Source organism: Onthophagus taurus, chromosome 5 (assembly GCF_036711975.1).
Source record: "Onthophagus taurus isolate NC chromosome 5, IU_Otau_3.0, whole genome shotgun sequence".
In the NCBI taxonomy this organism is placed as follows: domain Eukaryota; kingdom Metazoa; phylum Arthropoda; class Insecta; order Coleoptera; family Scarabaeidae; genus Onthophagus; species Onthophagus taurus.
In genome coordinates, this window is record NC_091970.1 from 8,237,911 (window position 1) to 8,258,659 (window position 20,749).

Below are 20,749 nucleotides of genomic sequence, written 5' to 3' on the forward strand. Positions count from 1 at the left end.
TGGTATTTTCTCTCTCACATAAATTGAATCGATGTAGATGGCGGTAGTGTAATGGATCGATAAATACGAGCGGGAATTTGAATGCTCGTTTGAATATAAATCTCATTACTCTTTAAAATTTTTTTTAATAACAAGTTCCAAAATATCAAAAATTTTCATCTCAAAACTTGAACAAGTTTTAACATGAAAACAGTGATTTTTTGAACTTGATATTAAAAAAAAAACTAATAAAATGTTATTAAATAAAAATACAAACTTCAGAAGAACAAATCTATGTATATTTATAGACAAATATTTACATTTAATCGTTTTCATGCTCATGGTGGCGTTTTTGTACAATGGTAAAGCATTTGCTTCAAGGCTAGAGGAAAACCCATGAAAAACTCTAGCATACCATAAGTCAAATAAATTTCTAGACAAATTTAGGAATACAAATTGCAATTGCAAACAACAGATTTAAGACAGCCAGAATAAAAAAATTCTACAAAGCGACTAAAATTAAAAGTATTACAGCAAAAACGAGCAGTAGACAGAATTAATGATAAAATGTTATTTATATAACTGTATGGAATATATAACTGTAATATTTCTTTTTATTTGTTTCTGTTCGTATCAATTAGAACAATATTTCAGCGAGCAGAATAAATTATAACATAGAATTGATATAAACTGTAATATTTCTTTTTATTTGTTTCTGTTCGTATCAATTAGAACAATATTTCAGCGAACAGAATAAATTATAACATAGAATTCATATAAACTGTAATATTTCTTTTTATTTGTATCTGTTCGTATCAATTATAACAATATTTCAGCGAACAGAATAAATTATGTATAACATAGCGACCAAGACGAGAATTAAAACAAAGCGAAAAGGAACAATATTTCAGCAAGTAGAATAAAGTAACAAAGCGACCAAGACAACAATTAAAACAAAGCAATTTTATTAAATATGATAAGTTATAAAAGACAACTGATAAAAAATAACAAACTATTTATTTAAGTAAACAGCAATGTCTGAAAGCTGAAGCGTCCTGACCTGCATTCTGAAGGATATTTTCTTATCTGTACAAACAATTACAGTGGAAAAGTTGCTTGCATTTTGTTTAAATATGTTGTGTTTAAAATTTGACAACACATTTACTTAACTCAGCTTGTATTATGTTAGATTCATGTAACATGTATTAGTCTTAGTCATAATTTTAAGTTCTTAGTTCGTCATTTATCTTATTGTTATTATTATTATTATTAATCACGATTACATTACTTTAACTATGATCACAACTAAGACTTAAACATGTTGCCTCAATTCGTGATTAAATAATTGGAAAGTAAATACTATTACCTTTAAAAACCTGAGTAAAAGATTCTGGTGTGCTTAACATATCTCTCAGTAATGTAGTTTTATTTTCATAATTCTTTTTAAGTCTCCGGATCTGTTTTTCTTTGTTCTTTAAACTGGCTCTTCTTAAATACTGACTCTGTTATTGGATTTGTAGCGGAGGAAGGTATGGCAGCATCTTTTGTTATATTTAACTCCTATAAATAAATAAAGTGTTATTTTATACACAAATCCGGCGGTTTTGTTGATAATTTTATAGTGTTCATGATTTTATTTACTTATATGTATATATTTTTTTTGGTTTGTTGCACTTTTGTTGCATCATCAATAAACATATATTATTATTATTATTAAATACATTACAAAGTAAAAAAACCTTGTTGAGTAAAAAGTGATAATGTTAAAAAGTTAAAAAATAACAATAACCAGCACAGAAATTAATTAATATTTGTTTCTGATAGCTCTCAACATAATATGGTATCCTATCAATGTTATTAATAAAGTGAAAATAAAAGTAAAACTTACTATGACAGAATCCGTTAAATTATTTTGCTCCAGTTCAGGCTGTCTAAGCGGTTCACTCGTTACAATGTGTGCTTCCTGAATAAAGAAAATGTAATTAGAACTGTAAATTTCATTCTAAAAGTAAATAGAAGCAATTAGAAGTAAGAAATTGGAATTTACATTCATGATCACTCTTAAAGGCTTTGCATCTCTTTTTAAGGTCAAGGGGGTCCTATTCAACATAAAGCTTTCCATTGTAAAGTGATTGTTGCAAATTCTCATACGTCTAGAGTACGTGTTTTCTGCTGGTACACCAAGACACTCATTCCATAATCACTGTCTAAAGTATCAAAGTAAATTTTCATTTAGTACAAAAAATCTATCTAACTTAAATTTATAAATTTACTTATTGATATTTAATGGAAAAGAAAATAATTTAACCACTTCCTCTACCGAACGTCCGCAAATGTAGCAATTGCTATCCATTATAACTAAATTCTACTATAAAACTCTACTAGGCCTTAAAAACTAACTAATTCTAAGATAACGAACTATGGCAATAAACTAATGAAAACTAAGTTATACAAACAAATAAACTACTAAACAAATCTATGTAATAATGAAACGCTAAACAGGCAAAACTGCACAATAATTAAACAAGACACAGATAAAAGATTGATGAAGTAAATAAAAATGTTGAAATGGCTGAATAAGCAAGTCACGCAAGTTCTGATAGAACTGGACGCATCTGGGATTTACAGATTTATGGACTTGAAATACATGGCGCCATCTATTGCCTTCTTTAAAGTCTACGAGTTTACCACTTAAAAATTTTGAAATAAATGGTGCCATCTACAGGATGTCCCAGACCACCCGTACCAGCCGATTTATTCGGAAACGGTGAGTCCTAGAGAGTTGAAATAAAAAATTCGTCAACTAAAGCAGACACCCTCCTTCTAGATAGTGTGTTACGACCGACCAACAACAACCGGAAATGGGTGCAATTGAGTAGTACTTTAATATTTTATATGTAAAGAGGGGTCAATTACGATATCATCGTAAAGAACTCTTCAATAGAAATCTCTTTTGCTTGAAAAAAATTTTTATATTGCTAATCGTTTTCGAAATAATCCACCCTAATTGTTGGTACTTTTTACCGGTGTTATTTAAGTTGACAAATAGATGTCGCTATTCGTCGTTTTGAAAAATCGTGTAATTTAGAAATGGCTGGTTAATAACAAGAAATTGTTTTTACTAACAAAATGAATAAAATAACAAGGAGTTTTTTTTACCACAGAAGAATATTACAAAACACTAAATAATAAAACTTAATAATAAATTAAAAATTATAAAAAAAAAATAAAATTATTTAATTGTTATTGACAGAACGTCAACTTTGTGAAACTAGCAGTTATCAATTCTTCGTATTTATCTTGAACAACTAATTAGAATTTTATTTAAACATCAACATGCCTTTCAACAATGAAGAAGCGTATGACATGTTGATGTTATTGGGGGAATGCAGACAAAATTTTCGGGCTGCCGAAAGATTGTATGCCGAGCGCTTTCCTTACCGACCACAGCAAAGTCGTCATATCTTCAGTCGTCTTGCTTGTAGAGTTAAGCGATTTGGGGTAGTTCGTCCTAATCACAACATCAGACACAGAATAAAAAGAACCGTGCAAGACAATCGAACAGCGGAGGTAATAGCCGGTGTTGAGTTATACCCTCATTTATCCGTCCGTGATATGGCAAGGGAATTCGATATCACCAAGAGCTCAGTCCAACGGATATTAAAAGAAAATAAATTTTACGCTTATCATGTAAATCTTTGCCAAGAATTAAGAGATCAAGATTTTAATAACTCAATTTTTTCATCGGAATATCCTTTGGACAGATGAAGCGACATTTAAAAGTAATGGGCAGTTAAACCTGCACAATGCCCACTACTGGTCAGAAGTTAACCCCCATTGGATGGTTGAAATGAACAATCAAAATCTGTGGTCTCTAAATGTGTGGTGCGGGATTTTGGGCGACACCATAATTGGGCCCTTTTATTTTGATGGCACTCTCAATGGTCGCAGGTATGCGGAATTTCTTGCTGGCACATTGCAGCATGATTTGTTGGGTGACATTCCACTAGCAATAAGGAGGAGATTGTGGCTACAACAAGATTATGCTGCGGTATCTCGTGCGATTTGTGACCAAAAATTCCCTGGGCGATGGATTGGAAGAGGAGGTTGTGTGGCGTGGCCAGCACGATCACCCGATTTGACCCCTCTTGATTTCTATCTTTGGGGTCGACTTAAGAATTTAGTTTATAAACATCGACCAACAACAAAGGACGAAATGAAGAACAGAATTCAAGAAGCGTGTCAGAATTTAAGTGCAAGAGAAATTTTAAATGCGGTAGATAGTGTAAGGCTCCGGCTTGAAAAATGTGTTGCTCAAAATGGTAGACAATTTGAACATTTATAATCTTTATTATCTTGATTTTGTTAATTTTTTATTAGATTGAGCGTTTTGTGTCGTTTTGTCGTCCAAATAATTCCTTTCCATAGTTATTTTATTCATTTATTTAATAAGAACTGGTATTTTTACTTTAATTTATTAAGTTTTATTATTTAGTGTTTTGTAATATTCTTCTGTGGTAAAAAAAACTCCTTGTTATTTTATTCATTTTGTTAGTAAAAACAATTTCTTGTTATTAACCAGCCATTTCTAAATTACACGATTTTTCAAAACGACGAATAGCGACATCTATTTGTCAACTTAAATAACACCGGTAAAAAGTACCAACAATTAGGGTTTATTATTTCGAAAACGATTAACAATATAAAAATTTTTTTCAAGCGAAAGAGATTTCTATTGAAGAGTTCTTTACGATGATATCGTAATTGACCCCTCTTTACATATAAAATATTAAAGTACTACCATTGTTTATAGAGTATATAGTTAGCTCATCCAATGCTTTTATTTGACTCCACGTTTTTAGTTGATAATATTCTCCAGAGGTGGCGCACTTTGTATTAAACTTATTAAATATGCCGTAGTAGCATATTGTTTACAGATTGTGAAATAATGCCACCTATAAATCAATGCCGTAAAAACAGAACAAATTCGTTCGAGAGAGAAACGAATATTCAGAAAAGGATAGTATGTTTCTCCTACTGGCTAACCGACTATAATCACCTCGTTTGTGTTTAATAAAAATATTCTTAGAGCAATAACAATTAAAAATAGGCAAAAACGCTTGAAGAATGATTTGTGTATTATGGAAAACATAAATACGAGAAAAAATATGTGTTTTATCAATGAAGAAATAAATAAATAAATACTTTTTTTTTTTGAAGTTATTGATTTATTCACCAGTAAAGTTTTAAAAATAATGTTACTTAAAATTTATTAAACTAGCAGAATAAAATGATAAAATAAATATCACACAGTTAAGGAGCCTTAACAAGTTAAAATGTAAATAGGGAAATTAGGGTATGGATTTTTATGGATTTGATTTGTTGAAATAATACAATATGATGACTGTAACCATTCTCTATAAACAAAGCTCTAACTGAGAGAAAAAATTTATTATACATAAAAATAAAAAATATAAATAAAAAGTTAATAATACAATAAAAAAATTAATTATGAGACAATATATTCATTTTTTCTGATTTATTATTGGTTTGTTTGTTTAATAAATTAACTTTCTTACATTCTGAAAATAACTGTATTTTGACTAAAATATCCAGAAAAGACTCCAAGTGATTTTCGTAATTTACAAAGTGGTGGTCAAACTTTTTTTTTGTAGGATATTAAAAATTTTTTTAACTAAACGTTTCCTGACGCACCTTTTATACAGATAATTGTGAATATATAATCTAAATTGAGTTAGCGATGTGAATGTAATACTTTTACAAATTTCTGACGGTACATTTAAGGACATATTGTTAATGTTGATTTTGTACATTTTATGAAACAAAAGAATTTCATCAGAATTACTAAGTTCGCCTTCTTTCAACAAAATTTCTCGGCACCAGTCACACTGAATTTCGTCAATGTGAACTTTTGCACAATAACCCGCAAAATATGCCAATGAACATCCTTCCAATATACTGTGGATGCTAAATTCCTCACATGTTGTTATTATCTTCATCAGACTCTGAGATATCCATTGGAGATACCGACGAGTCTCTTGTTGCTACATATTCATTTGTAGATAAAAACACGGCTCGATCTTCTTCACAATTAGCTTGCACTTTCTATTTTAACAAACTATTTATAGAAATCTGCCTGATCGTAAGGCGAAGCAATTGCGCGGACGGATTTCTGGCATAACCCCCACGCTGTCGGATAATTGAAAAAAGATTTTCAATAATATCTTGATTTAATCGGGATGTTATTATAAATTGTTTCCCTGTGCGTTTTTCTTCATTATAAAGTTGTAAAACAGCCTGAACCGTTTGAATAACCCCGTCGAAACAGGGAGGTCTGGTAAACTTATTACTTTTCTTATCCTTTTTTTTTAATTGTGAAAATATGTTTTTGTAATTCGCTACGGTAATGGAAGCTATAACAGTACTCAAACGGGTGCTGTAATGAGACTCTTTACAGCATCCGATGCTGTAATGAGATTTTAGTAACATTTTATGGAACCAGTTCAAGTTGGTGACATTGGGTCATTAATTTTTCTAGTTGTCAATGTGACAATTTTTGTCTATGGATGTTTAAACACGTTCTTAGCATCAAATACAAGGTCCACAATGATGAGGACATGGACTCTGAGCAATTTCTCTTATTTTGGGAGGTGTACATGAAACATTTTTTTCAGGTGAATATATTTTGTGTTTTGACGGTTTCTAATTGTCAATTCAAAGTTTCTACTTTCAAGTGTTCCGGTGTTACCAACTGCTACATACCTGTTTCCCTACATTGCCAAAATTTACTTTATTTTTGTTAAAAAAAAGTATAAAAACGCGAATTACAAAAAATAGCATAAAAAACACGTTTCATAAGACTTAAAGCACTCATTCATTAAAAAACTCGTTTTTCAACTTGAATTCGTGCATTTCAAGCGTGTCTTACGAAACTTGTTTTTTAATATACTATTATAGCTTCATATAAAACATTTAATACATCCTCCGAAGCATCGGAAAGTGGGCATTTGAAAGGATTTCTACTGTATCTAGTACAACTGTTGAGACAGTCAAACCATTTGTCCATAAACATAATGAAATCTGCAATGTCAGTAGCTGTTGAACTTTTTAGCTCGCCTGTTGCTATTGACGTTTTTAATGCCGACGCAACGCTTTTGCTAAATATTTGGGCGGCCAGTTTTACCGATAATTTCTGAAACGGCGAAGGATATAAATGAGCGTTTGAGATTTTGAGTAAACATCTCGCCCCTGACTTTGACTTTTGATCAATATGATATAATCTTCTGATACCTTGAAAAGAAATTGTTTCGTATGCTTTTCAAAAGATGAGGGGCATCAAACACTTTTTGCGTATTTTTAAACATGAAATAAGGTTTTTTAGGACTATTTTTTGTCTTAATAAATGTTTATACGCATTTGGTGCTTTATAATATAAACTAAGTGAAAATTGTTTTTCATTGTATGTCCAGTGGCCTTTTGTTTTATGTAGTAATTGCATTGCCGCAAATGTTCTATGTTGAGGGGAATGATATTTTATAACACTTAGACAGGATTGTAAATTGTTTGATAGTGTGGTGGTAGTTAATCTTTTTTTTAGTTTTTATATTGTTGACTTCGCATTTTTACATTTCAGTCTGAGTTTATCGTATTTTTCCTTTAATTTATTTAAAGCACAGGGTATCTGACTATGATGGGAGTTCGGTGACGGAAATTCTAGATACTCACTTGGAAACTTCTTTTGACAAGGCGAACTATCTAATACTGGTGACGATTTAGAACTTTTATCAGGGGATAGAAAACGTACCTCGCCATGTTTAGAAAACGCATAATTGCTAACAATATACATAAACAATCTTTATATTTAAAAATATTTTAATTTTATTTGTATATGTACTTATATCGTCAATCCTGCTTAATTTCAACAAAATGCGAATCTGTATTTTCGGTTCTTTGAAATTTTCTTATGTTTGCTCAAAATATCGCCCCTTCAATTAGCCGTCCCTGTGCAATAAACAACCAGTACACCCACACGCGCCTGCCCCGGATGTATTCGTTAAAAGTGTTAAAACCTAAAAACACGAAATATCGACTGATTGATAAAGCCGCCGACCGAGATTAATACCAATGTATACATAACTGAACTTACTCGATAAGAATGGTCTTAATTACCTACAATTTTCGATTTATTATTGATTTAATTTTATATTCAGTCGATTAATTTTGCTTTTTTTAAAGTTCATTGTAGGCTTCTGTAAAATATTTTGATGTGGAATTGTCAATGGTTTATTATCTGATTTAACTCCTAGATGGAACACTGTTCGTTAAGATATAAAAATAAAAACAGATTTAATCGCTAGATGGCGACATCAAAAAATAAATCTTTTATGGGTTGCCAATTCTTTCTATCTCGTGAGCTAACTATATTCTCTATAAACAAAGGTACTACTCAATTGCACCCACTTCCGGATGTTGTTGGTCGGTCGTAACACACTATCTAGAAGGAGGGTGTCTGCTTTAGTTGACGAATTTTTTATTTCAACTCTCTAGGACTCACCGTTTCCGAATAAATTGGCTGGTACGGGTGGTCTGGGACATCCTGTATTGGTTTCTTTAAATACTACTGTAACGCGACCATTGCGCCATCTACATCGATTCAGTTTATGTGAGAGAGAAAGTATCATACGAAGTTTTCATTAGTTGAACAAGGATAGATAGGAGTGCCAATTTATTAGCCGGAGTCCGGCCTCTGTATACTCTGTGTGTGAACACGACTCTGAGCTGCTCTGAGCTCAGCTGATCGAAACCATTGAAACTAAAAATCGATATCACCTCGTCGACCAATAAGAACGTTGAAAATTAAAAACAAGTAGAGATGGGAGGAGGCTGTGACGAGGACAGTAAGTATTGGTATCAAGCGCTTGGGAAAGTAGTTTTTAGCGGACCGACTTTTTTGATCTCTCGGTACTACTTCGTGCTATACATAACTAAATATTTAGATTTTAGGTTATGTTTATGTCAAACATTTATTTGGTGTTTTATAAACATCAAAGTCATCAGCTGCTATTAATTTTTAATTCACCGTCCAATAAGATAAAAGCGTACTCACCACGTGTTCACGCATGTCTCTTGTGTAAACGAGGGCACGACAGAGACAGATATATATATATATCTGCACTCTAGTGTTTACACTCTTTTGCTGCCTTAGTCAGCGATATAGGAGATAGTATATATATGGTTTTATCCTACTCTCTCTCTCTCTCTCAAATAATAAACGGGTTCTCTCTAATATCGATTTTCAGTCGATAACCGCAGTTATCTATTTTATTTAAAAGTTATCTCTCGTAAATAAGCATTGTTATTAAAGTAAATTTAGGAAAACAATTTTTTTTTGTTACTCATAAAACGAGTTAATTTGATTTTGTGTTTAATTAAATGAATTTTTGTCGAACCTGATTAATTTTCTTTTTGAACCTGAACTTGCCCGAAACCCTGAGTTTAATAAGAGTCTCTTAAAATTAAAGAAACCCAAATTTATAGTTTAATAACTTGTGTAAAAACACCACAATATGTTATAGATATTAAGCTGCTTCTTTTAATGACGTTTCATTTTGGCAAATCTAAAACTAAAATAAAAATTAGTCCAATTTCATCTCAATCAACAACAAATGGAAAGTTAGGAATAATAGAATAAATGATGGGATGGGAGGAGTTAAATATAAGTATTAAATCTCCTTTTTATTAAACCATGACATCTATTCAACGTTCATTTTAATACAAATATATATGTAGTATAACACGGTTACGTTGGTATAATTAAAAAGAAAAAACAAACCGGAAGTGATAATTAACAGGACTGTTACACCCTCAATTTACAACAATAATATTGCATTATTAATCTAATAAATTATTTCTAACAATAACAGAGTATTTTTTAACAATAATAATTCGTTTCAGTTATACTCTAAAGATATGCTACGATTTTTCGTTTTAATTTAATTCTTTACAGTCCCGTTCATTTCACGCTTTGCTTTCTTGAGCAACGAAATTTATTAAAATACATAAACGTTAGACGATTGTGACATGAAATTAATTCTTGGTTAAGTTACAATTACATTATATTGTCTTATTACTTTTTTTTTGATCAACAATTTGCGCCTACAGCGTTTCTAAAAGTATACAGGGCGTGTTACATACACATGTATAGCGGAAATGCGATTATTTATGAAAAATTTTTTTTTTAATCGTTTCACATTTATTTATTAATTAATTAATATATTGCAGTATACATACTTTATTTATGAGTATGTTGTTAAGATTATGTATTTATTTATTATTTACAAATGGTTTTTATAACAACATTTATCATTTTTTTTTAAAGATTTTTTTTAAATTAATTTTCCTAATAACTAAATAACAATGAATATAATTTTTTTTTATTAAATTAATAAAATCAGGTTTTAAGAGGTATTTATCACACAGTTTATTTTTTAAGAAGCAGAGTTTCGACTGAACACCAACTTTTTCTTTTTTCTTCCTATTCTAACTTTTTTTAAATTTTATTAATTAATTTTTTTTTAAATCAGTCACATTGATAATTGAATTTTGTTCATTTTTAATGTTTTTTCAATCTTTCAATACACGCGCGTACAAGAAATTAAAAATAACAAGGCTCTCAGGTCTGGAGATCTGCCTATAGAGCTAATCAAACATGGTACTATGAAAGTACTGAAAATAATATGCATCCTCAATTTTGACATATTTGTAATTTTCATTAAAAATCCTTTAAAATGAGTACAAACACGACATATTTATCTTCAATATTAATGAAGTTATGGTCAACTTCCGGTTAAGAATGTCAACGTCAATTTTGCCATATTTGTAATCGTCGTGAAAAATCCTTTAAAATGAGTCCAAACATGATACGTTTAATTACAATATTACTCGAGATATAAGCAACTTCCGGTTTGAAATGTCAACGTCATTTTGACATATTCTTAATTTTAATAAAATGTTTTAATATTTGTCGCAAAAACAAAAATATAAGAAGCGTTTTTTAATGAAGATGACAAATATGTCAAAATTGACGTTGACGTTTAATTAATGAATAAATTCGATAAAAGTGATCTAAAAGCCCTCTAGCGTGAAAGTATAAAAAATTTCATGAATTTTGATACCAAACACGCCCTCTTTAGGAAAATATAGGAATTAAGGCAAAAACAAAATGGCCGCTTCTTTGTTGATTTTTAACCTAACATTTTTGATTTTTACCGGAAATATATCGTGTTTGGTATCAAATTAAAGCAAATTTAATTTCCTATGCAAATTTGATCAAAAAATATTGATTTTATTTAATTTAGAAAATTTTTTGTGAAATTGATTAATAAATAAATTTGAGAAAAGTGATCTAAAAGCCCTCTAGCGTGAAAGTATATAAAATTTCATGAATTTTGATACCAAACACGCCCTGTTTAGGAAAATTAAGGCAAAAACAAAATGGCGGCGTCTCTGTTGATTTTTAACCTAACATTTTTGATTTTTACCGGAAATATATCGTGTTTGGTATCAAATTAAAGTAAATTTAATTTCCTATGCGAATTTGATCAAAAAATATTGATTTTATTTAATTTAGAAAATTTTTTGTGAAATTGATTAATAAATAAATTTGAGAAAAGTGATCTAAAAGCCCTCTAGCGTGAAAGTATATAAAATTTCATGAATTTTGGTACCAAACACGTCCTATTTAGGAAAATATAGGAATTAAGACAAAAACAAAATGGCCGCTTCTTTGTTGATTTTTAACCTAACATTTTTGATTTTTACCGGAAATATATCGTGTTTGGTATCAAATTAAAGCAAATTTAATTTCCTATGCGAATTTGATCAAAAATATTGATTTTACTTAATTTAGAACATTTTTTTGTTAAGTTGATTAATAAATAAACTCAGGAAAAGTAATCTAAAAGCCCTCTAGCGTGAAAGTATAGAAAATTTCATAAATTTTGACACCAAACACGGCCTGTTTAGGAAAATAAAGGAATTAAGGCAAAAACAAAATGGCGACCTTTAGTTGATTTTTAACCTAACATTTTTGATTTTTACCGGAAATATATCGTGTTTGGTATCAAATTAAAGCAAATTTAATTTCCTATGCGAATTTGATCAAAAATATTGATTTTACTTAATTTAGAACATTTTTTTGTGAAGTTGATTAATAAATAAACTCAGGAAAAGTAATCTAAAAGCCCTCTAGCGTGAAAGTATAGAAAATTTCATAAATTTTGACACCAAACACGGCCTGTTTAGGAAAATAAAGGAATTAAGGCAAAAACAAAATGGCGGCCTCTTTGTTGATTTTTAACCTAACATTTTTTATTTTTACCGGAAATATATCGTGTTTGGTATCAAATTAAAGCAAATTTAATTTCCTATGCGAATTTGATCAAAAATATTGATTTTACTTAATTTAGAACATTTTTTTGTGAAGTTGATTAATAAATAAATTCAGGAAAAGTAATCTAAAAGCCCTCTAGCGTGAAAGTATAGAAAATTTCATAAATTTTGACACCAAACACGGCCTGTTTAGGAAAATAAAGGAATTAAGGCAAAAACAAAATGGCGGCCTTTAGTTGATTTTTAACCTAACATTTTTGATTTTTACCGGAAATATATCGTGTTTGGTATCAAATTAAAGCAAATTTAATTTCCTATGCGAATTTAATCAAAAAATATTGATTTTACTTAATTTAGAACATTTTTTGTGAAATTGATTAATAAATAAATTTGAGAAAAGCGACCTAAAAGCCCTCTAGCGTGAAAGTATAGAAAATTTCATGAATTTTCATACCAAACACGCCCTATTTAGGAAAATATAGGAATTAAGGAAAAAACAAAATGGCGGCCTTTAGTTGATTTTTAACCTAACATTTTTGATTTTTACCAGAAATGTATCGTGTTTGATATCAAATTAAAGCAAATTTAATTTCCTATGCAAATTTGATCAAAAAATATTGATTTTATTTAATTTAGAAAAATTTTTGTGAAATTGATTAATAAATAAATTTTAGAAAAGTGATCTAAAAGCCCTCTAACGTGAAAGTATATAAACTTTCATGAATTTTGGTACCAAACACGTCCTATTTAGGAAAATATAGGAATTAAGGCAAAAACAAAATGGGGATTTTTTGTTGATTTTTAACCTAACATTTTTGATTTTTACCGGAAGTATATCGTGTTTGGTATCAAATTAAAGCAAATTTAATTTCCTATGCAAATTTGATCAGAAAATATTGATTTAACTTAATTTAGAACATTTTTTGTAAAATTGATTAAGAAATAAATTCGAGAAAAGTGATCTAAAAGCCCTCTAGCGTGAAAGTATAGAAAATTTCATGAATTTTGATACCAAACACGCCCTCTTTAGGAAAATATAGGAATTAAGGCAAAAACAAAATGGCGGTCTTTTTGTTGATTTTTAACCTAACATTTTTGATTTTTACCGGAAATATATCGTGTTTGGTATCAAATTAAAGCAAATTTAATTTCCTATGCGAATTTGATTTTGACAATCATTGTCTTAATAAAATATCTAAACCAATTGGTTGCCATGGTTACTGCTATTTTTCTACCTCAAATGAATGGAAAATCATGAAACATTAAGGCAATTTTTCTCGAAAATTTTGTTATGTAACTAATATTAATTTTGACTGTACCAAATTCAGAAAAAAATTTTCTTTCATATTTCGTAATAAAAATGGAGGATTTCTATTTGAAAAAAATAGCGATGTCATAACTAGTTTAAAAAAAAAATTTTAAAACTATACCAAAAAATTGCAAATAATTTAAATCCGTTACTTTTGGGAAGCACTGTATAACAAATTTTAGAACAATTACGGACTCACGTGACTGTATAAGCGCGTATACTGAAAGATTAATTCATTTAAACCTCTAGGAGTAAATAACTAAGATTGATTTTGTACTCTTTTTTTACTATGCACTTCCACCTCTAGACTTAGTGGAACATTTAATTTTAAAAGAGAAAGGAAAGAACCAGATTCTTGAAGAGTTATTGTCTATGTAATTACCTTTTATAATCCGATTTATTGTAATTTATTTTAATTAAAGAAATTATTTTTTCGGATTATAAACGGTTAATACATTTTCTTTTCTTTCTAATAACACATAATTTCTGCGCATTTTTTAGAATTATTAACGCTCTGTGTATTTTTTGGAAGAAACTTTTGTTAGAAAAAATATTCCTTTTAGATATAAAAATAATTTGAAATTTCAAAGTTAACTTTTTAAGCTTTTTAAGTATTTACATTATTACACAACGGAGCGATTTAATTACAATTAAATCGATTCAATAAAAAAAAGTCTAGAGGAAAAATACTTACGCAAACGAAACGACACAAGGCAGCAAGTGAGAATGCAACATTTTTGTTTAAATCATTCCCACAAATAACATCTAAAACGTTTTATATACAATTTCTTCACACATAAATCGGTTTTCGCGTGTCTTTTTTGCTTCCATTTCGGTCCAACATAAACCATTCTTCACCGCTGCTATTACAAAGTCACAGTTCTTCTGGAGGTTTTGATAGAAGACATCCTTGCTTCGATAAAGGACTATGAATAACGGGGGCGTTTAAGTTGCTAAAATAACCTCCAATTTTCGGTTTAACATGCCGATTATTAGTTTCCATGTGAACAATTTTCATAAATTCGATTTGTGCGGCCAATTTTTGAATTTCTTCTTTTAACTCTTCGTTTTCTTGGTATAAATCGGGGGCTTCCTCAGAAACTAAACCGATTCCGTTTAACGAAAATGAAGCTGTAACACCGCGAGATCTCGCCCTGTTATCCCATTGGTCTCCTTGACCGCGGAGAACTCGAACTACTTTTGGCCCAAAAACTAAACCAATCGTTACTGAGGTTGAAAGTTGAGTTCGAATGAATCCTAAGAGGTATTTTATATCCGGTCCAGCTTTCGGAAATATTAATAAACTAAAAAATTAAATTAATTAATAAATTTTTATTAATTTTAATCATTTTTTTGTACTCACTGAAAAGCAACCATAGCAATATTAACAACGGCGATGTTGTAAATAGCATAGCTAATTAATCGCGCTTCGTTATAAAGCGATTCGGCGTTTCGCACATTGTAACAAACCCGAATTCCCCAAGCTAAAAAAAGAACTTCCCCAATAGCCAAACTGTGATCCCACCAATTATAAGTACACTGATTAAATTTTAATCCAACGGAATCCGTGATGACTTCGGCCGCTGGAGTGGCCGATAACGTCCATGTACTTAAATAAATGAGCATCACAAGTAATATGGGGACCATCCATTGCAATAACTGTTTGTCGGTTAATTTTACTTTATGCGCAGATTTAACTCTGTACGTTAATGAAACTCTCCACGTCTTCATTAATAAAGCAGTGTAAGTTATACAAAATCCTAAATGTCTCGACCATTTAGTTGCTATACATGAATACATGTCTAAAACCGGAAATATAGCCGCCATCTACAAAAAACTTGGTTTAAAAGAATTAACAAAAATGTTTCTTATTGAATTCACCTCAAGGTACATTGTAGCACAACCCAACAAAGTTATTGCTAAAAAAATTGGGCTGGCAACTTTAAAAACTTTTAATTTTCGATGACGAAACATGTAAATGATTAAGATTACTGTACAAATTGCACAGGTTACGCTAAATATTAATAAAGTAACCCTAAAACAATTTTTTTTTGATTATTAAAAATATGGTGAAGAAAGTTTTTACCTGAAAGCCCAATGATAAGTTGCCAAACATGGTTGAGGACCGATGCAAGTTTCACAACCCGGAGCGCATTGTAAACAGTGAAAAATGTCTCCCCAAAATGGACTACTGTTCTCTTTCATTGCATTAAATGCCACTAAAATCAAATAGAATCATTTTAGATTAAATATAAAACTTCTGATCTCGGCGATTTGAGACGAAATCGTTTTTATATATCTTGGTAAAGATGCAAAGTCCTTTATAAGAAAATATTTATCCTCACTCTGCCGAGGTCGCTTGCGGGCGAGGCAGTAGAATTCTCAAAAAGTGATAATTTTGTCTTAACATATCAAAACCGGTGCCTCGCCCGTAGACGACCTCGGCGATTTGAAACAAAATCGTTCCTTATACAGGTTCAGTTTTTAATCGGGAAATTTTACTAGGATGTAGTACTTGCCAAAATAACACAAGTATTTTATATAAACATAGGGTCGCAACTCTTTTGTTTTAGAGCTATGAGCGATCAAAGTTGATCCGAAAATTTACATTTTGTTTTGTATTTCGGCTGTAAGTAAACCGTTGAATTTGAAACTTTGTACGTATTCACTACTGGTTAAGACGTTATTTTCAAGCATACTTTAAACTTCACTAGCGCCCTCTAAAGGGATGAAATTCACCACTCTCTTGATTTTTTTATAAGAACTTTCTAACGCTATGGAATATTAACATAAAAAAATATGGATTGTATAGCTTATTCTTTAGTGGTACTTTTTTGTCTCTTTAGTATTTTCCTTATAGTTAATAGTTTCCGTGTAAAAAAATAAAATATCGTGCCATGTACCGCTATATGCCGCCATGTTTAGCTAAAATTATTCTAAAAGTTAGCTCTGAGAACATGTAAGTTTTATTTACAGTGAATCCTCATAATTATTTCTGGTTATTAATAATTTTTGACGGTTATTAAACAAGAGCATCAATTTTTTAATATTGTTTAAAACAACGTAATTTGTTCAGACAGGCATTAATCTTATTTATGGTTTTTCTTATGAAAATCACAATTAATTGGTGTTATTTAGTTAGTACTAGATCCTAGTAAGTGCACAACTTCCATAGCCACCTATAAAGAAAAAATTTTTTTTAATAATAGCAGCGCTTTACAGTCCAATGTAGCATATTTTCTTTTTTTACGCTAAAACTATTATCTTTAAGGAAAAAACTAAAGAGACAAAAACGTACCAATAATGAATAAGCTTTACAACCCATATTTTTTTATGTTAATATTCCATGGCGTTAAGAAGTTGTTATAAAAAAATCAAACACGTTGTGAATTTCATCCCCTTAGAGGGCGCTAGGGAAGTTTAAGGTATGGTTGAAAATAAGATATGAACCAGTAGTACATACATACAAAATTTCAAATTCTGGGGTTTACTCATACCCGAAATAAAAGATAAAATGTAAATTTTTGGCTCAACTTTGACAGCTCATAGCTCGGAAACAAAAGAGTTGTGACCCTATGTGTATATAAAAAACTTGTGTTTTTTGGCAAGTACTACGTCCTAGTAAAGTTTCCCGATTAAAAACTGAACCACCCTGTATATCTTGGTAAATATGCAAAGTCCCTTATAAGAAAACATTTATCCTCACTCTGCCGAGATCGCTTGCGGGCGAAGCAGCAGAATTCCCAAAAAGTGATAATTTTGTATTAATATATCAAAACTGGCACCGCGCCCATAGACGACCTCGGCAATTTGAAGCAAAATCGTTTCTTATATATCTTGGTAAAGATGCAAAGTCCCTTATAAGAAAATATTTATCCTCACTCTGCCGACGTCGCTTGCGGGCGAGGCAGCAGAATTCCCAAAAAGTGATAATTTTGTATTAATATATCAAAACTGGCACCGCGCCCATAGACGACCTCGGCAATTTGAAGCAAAATCGTTTCTTATATATCTTGGTAAAGATGCAAAGTCCCTTATAAGAAAATATTTATCCTCACTCTGCCGACGTCGCTTGCGGGCGAGGCAGCAGAATTCCCAAAAAGTGATAATTTTGTATTAATATATCAAAACTGGCACCGCGCCCATAGACGACCTCGGCAATTTGAAGCAAAATCGTTTCTTATATATCTTGGTAAAGATGCAAAGTCCCTTATAAGAAAATATTTATCCTCACTCTGCCGACGTCGCTTGCGGGCGAGGCAGCAGAATTCCCAAAAAATGATAATTTTGTATTAATATATCAAAACTGGCACCGCGCCCATAGACGACCTCGGCAATTTGAAGCAAAATCGTTTCTTATATATCTTGGTAAAGATGCAAAGTCCCTTATAAGAAAATATTTATCCTCACTCTGCCGACGTCGCTTGCGGGCGAGGCAGCAGAATTCCCAAAAAATGATAATTTTGTATTAATATATCAAAACTGGCACCGCGCCCATAGACGACCTCGGCAATTTGAAGCAAAATCGTTTCTTATATATCTTGGTAAAGATGCAAAGTCCCTTATAAGAAAATATTTATCCTCACTCTGCCGACGTCGCTTGCGGGCGAGGCAGCAGAATTCCCAAAAAGTGATAATTTTGTATTAATACATCAAAACTGGCACCGCGCCCATAGACGACCTCGGCAATTTGAAGCAAAATCGTTTCTTATATATCTTGGTAAAGATGCAAAGTCCCTTATAAGAAAATATTTATCCTCACTCTGCCGACGTCGCTTGCGGGCGAGGCAGCAGAATTCCCAAAAAGTGATAATTTTGTATTAAGAGCCCACTTTACCAGGTCGGTCAGTTTCTGAGGGGCGCAGACGACGGACGTTCGGAAGCAACGAGGCGGAGTTTATTTTCTACTAGGCCCGACCCTTTATAGATAAAAAAACATCGTGTTTATTTTATTACGATTCTTTTTCTCGTCGATGTTGTTAATGAAGAAATTAAACGACTTCTTCTAAATATTATTGTTTATTAACAATTTTTCTTAATTATGAATTACAATCAATCTTTTTATTGACTTTCCAATTTATTTATTATTTTAGTTATTATTTTGATTTTTTATTAATAATCGTAGTCGTAGCCCACCTTTTTACTACGTTTGTTTTTTTAAGTATTTTGGTTCACAACAATTTACATTACGCAAATATCAGTTTTTTAATGCTTTTTTTCGATATGAATAGAATATTAATTTTTTAATAGAGAAATTAGAGAAAGAAGTTGAGAACATCTAAGATTATGGGTTTATAATTCAATTGAATGTAAGGCAAAAATCAATTTCAAATGCAATAAATAATTTTGCGAGGCATAAAACATTTATATCATTTTGAAACGAAAATAACATTTATAACTCCATTTTATATTAAAATAGATATATTTGCAATACAGGGAATGTGAAAAGTTCGGTACAACATTTATAAATTATATCTTTGTTGTATTATTATGCGTTCGTTTGATATACAGGTGTCTCAGAGTAACCGTGTAAGTAATTTTATTTGAAAACACAGGTAGTTACAAAAATTAAAGAAAAAATAGCTGAATAAATGTGGTTCCTTTATGAATATTATTACTTTTCATTCGAACTTTTTTAATATTTCTGTTTAAAAAAATGGACTGCATGGTCTGTATCACCTTGTATAAGTAAATGAAATAATATGTAATACCTAATTAATAATAATATTAAATAATGATTCAAGTATACAAAATATGGCTAATAGTGTAATAAATAAAACAGCCCTGACTAGAAAAATCTTTAGGAAATTTTAATTTGCCATCGTTGAATAGATGTAAGCTCTTGAAATTCGCTGGACACTTCACCTCGACGATGGCATTTTCGTTTTTTATTGTTTCATTTGGACTTGCAACTAAGAATCCGTACATCCTATGGATGAATAGAGCTCAAAAGTTTGCTGGCAAGTTATATTTACTTTCAAATTTTTTTAATGCAAGCCATTCATAGTCTTAGCCATGTTAGTGCTATTATTTCTAGCAAATTTCGAGTACAAGATTGATTTAACTTTATTTAAGCAAGACGTGTCATTTCTCATCCTACATACATCACCAAATCTCGATGCAGTTAGGCACAGATACCTTTCTTGGATCCATATCTGATTGGTACTTTAGCTTCTGGTAAGAATTTGTATTTTATTTCTGTTAATGCATCCATCTTGCAAGTTTCTAATAAATTCTTCTTTCTTTTATATTCTTCGTGTGAAATGTCACTCATAAATTATAACCGAATTGCTATCATTACCCTGATCGGCTTTCGCTACCTACCTGAATTACCCCGTATACACGAGTATTTTTTTTTATGTATACAATTATTTTATAGCAGTACCACTCCGGATGATGCATCGTAATTGACGTTCGAGCGTTTAGCGTTTACAGTCTTTATTCAGTTTTTATTTACTTCTTCTGAAGCTGTAACTAAATTAATTCTTCTTTACCTGCGTTCTTCATAGACTGCTATGCCATGTCACTTACGGTTTCTCGATATTTTTGGAATGGTTTTGTTAACATAAATGGTATATCCACACATAACAATAATTCTTCAGCCTGTGTATATCCGGTACCGACAGATAACAGAAACAACAGCAGAGTTTATCTCAATAGACTCTTTGCTTTCTTCAGTGTAAAGCTTCTTTTTTATCCCGCACATAAAACATAAAAGAAATGAGCTGCTAAGCCCTTCTTTTGACTCATTAATAAATTTAATGTGAGTTTTGTTGCAGTTGAATGGATTATTCTCCACCATCAGTATTTGGTTCTGCATCATTTGTATTATTTATCTTATGGTATCGCTTCAAATAATGTATCGTTTTAATTTTTACTGTGATGGTTTATTCTTTTTAAATAAGTCCTTTTTATGTGTGCCACAGTTTATACAATAAAATTAATAAAATTTAACTTACCTTTCGGAATGAATACATTTTTCAATTAAATCTCGGACTATAAAATATGAAATTTTAGATTTTATAAAAATTTATATCGTAAATTATTACC

At 30.7% G+C, this 20,749-nt stretch overlaps 1 protein-coding gene and 3 long non-coding RNA genes across 5 annotated transcripts in view; 1 reads left to right on the plus strand and 3 right to left on the minus strand.

Annotated features, from left to right (window-relative positions):
• Window positions 1-256: 256 nt before the first annotated feature.
• Window positions 257-4,669, minus strand: LOC139429840 (uncharacterized). Of its 2 annotated transcripts, XR_011640411.1 has the most exons (5): window positions 2,253-4,669; window positions 2,027-2,186; window positions 1,868-1,942; window positions 1,346-1,539; window positions 257-1,065 (listed from the first exon to the last, which is right to left on the minus strand). It is a non-coding gene; the product is annotated as an uncharacterized lncRNA (long non-coding RNA). The 2 variants fall into 2 exon arrangements; XR_011640410.1 differs by having other exon boundaries at window positions 2,027-4,669.
• Window positions 4,670-5,411: 742 nt separating this feature from the next.
• On the minus strand, window positions 5,412-9,552 carry LOC139429844 (uncharacterized). The gene is made up of 2 exons (XR_011640414.1): window positions 8,555-9,552; window positions 5,412-8,494 (listed from the first exon to the last, which is right to left on the minus strand). It is a non-coding gene; the product is annotated as an uncharacterized lncRNA (long non-coding RNA).
• Window positions 9,553-9,727: 175 nt separating this feature from the next.
• Window positions 9,728-20,749, minus strand: part of LOC111414642 (probable G-protein coupled receptor CG31760) — a 47,842-nt gene continuing 36,820 nt past the window's right edge. Inside the window, exons 7-10 of the mRNA XM_023046036.2 lie at window positions 15,786-15,918; window positions 15,581-15,734; window positions 15,063-15,526; window positions 9,728-15,003 (exon numbers count right to left, since the gene is read on the minus strand). Of these exons, the coding sequence (XP_022901804.2) occupies window positions 14,574-15,003; window positions 15,063-15,526; window positions 15,581-15,734; window positions 15,786-15,918 (1,181 nt within the window). The 3' untranslated portion in view covers window positions 9,728-14,573. The remainder of the gene's footprint in view (window positions 15,004-15,062; window positions 15,527-15,580; window positions 15,735-15,785; window positions 15,919-20,749) is intronic.
• Window positions 19,640-20,671, plus strand: LOC139429842 (uncharacterized). Its single transcript, XR_011640413.1, has 2 exons — window positions 19,640-19,876; window positions 20,479-20,671. It is a non-coding gene; the product is annotated as an uncharacterized lncRNA (long non-coding RNA).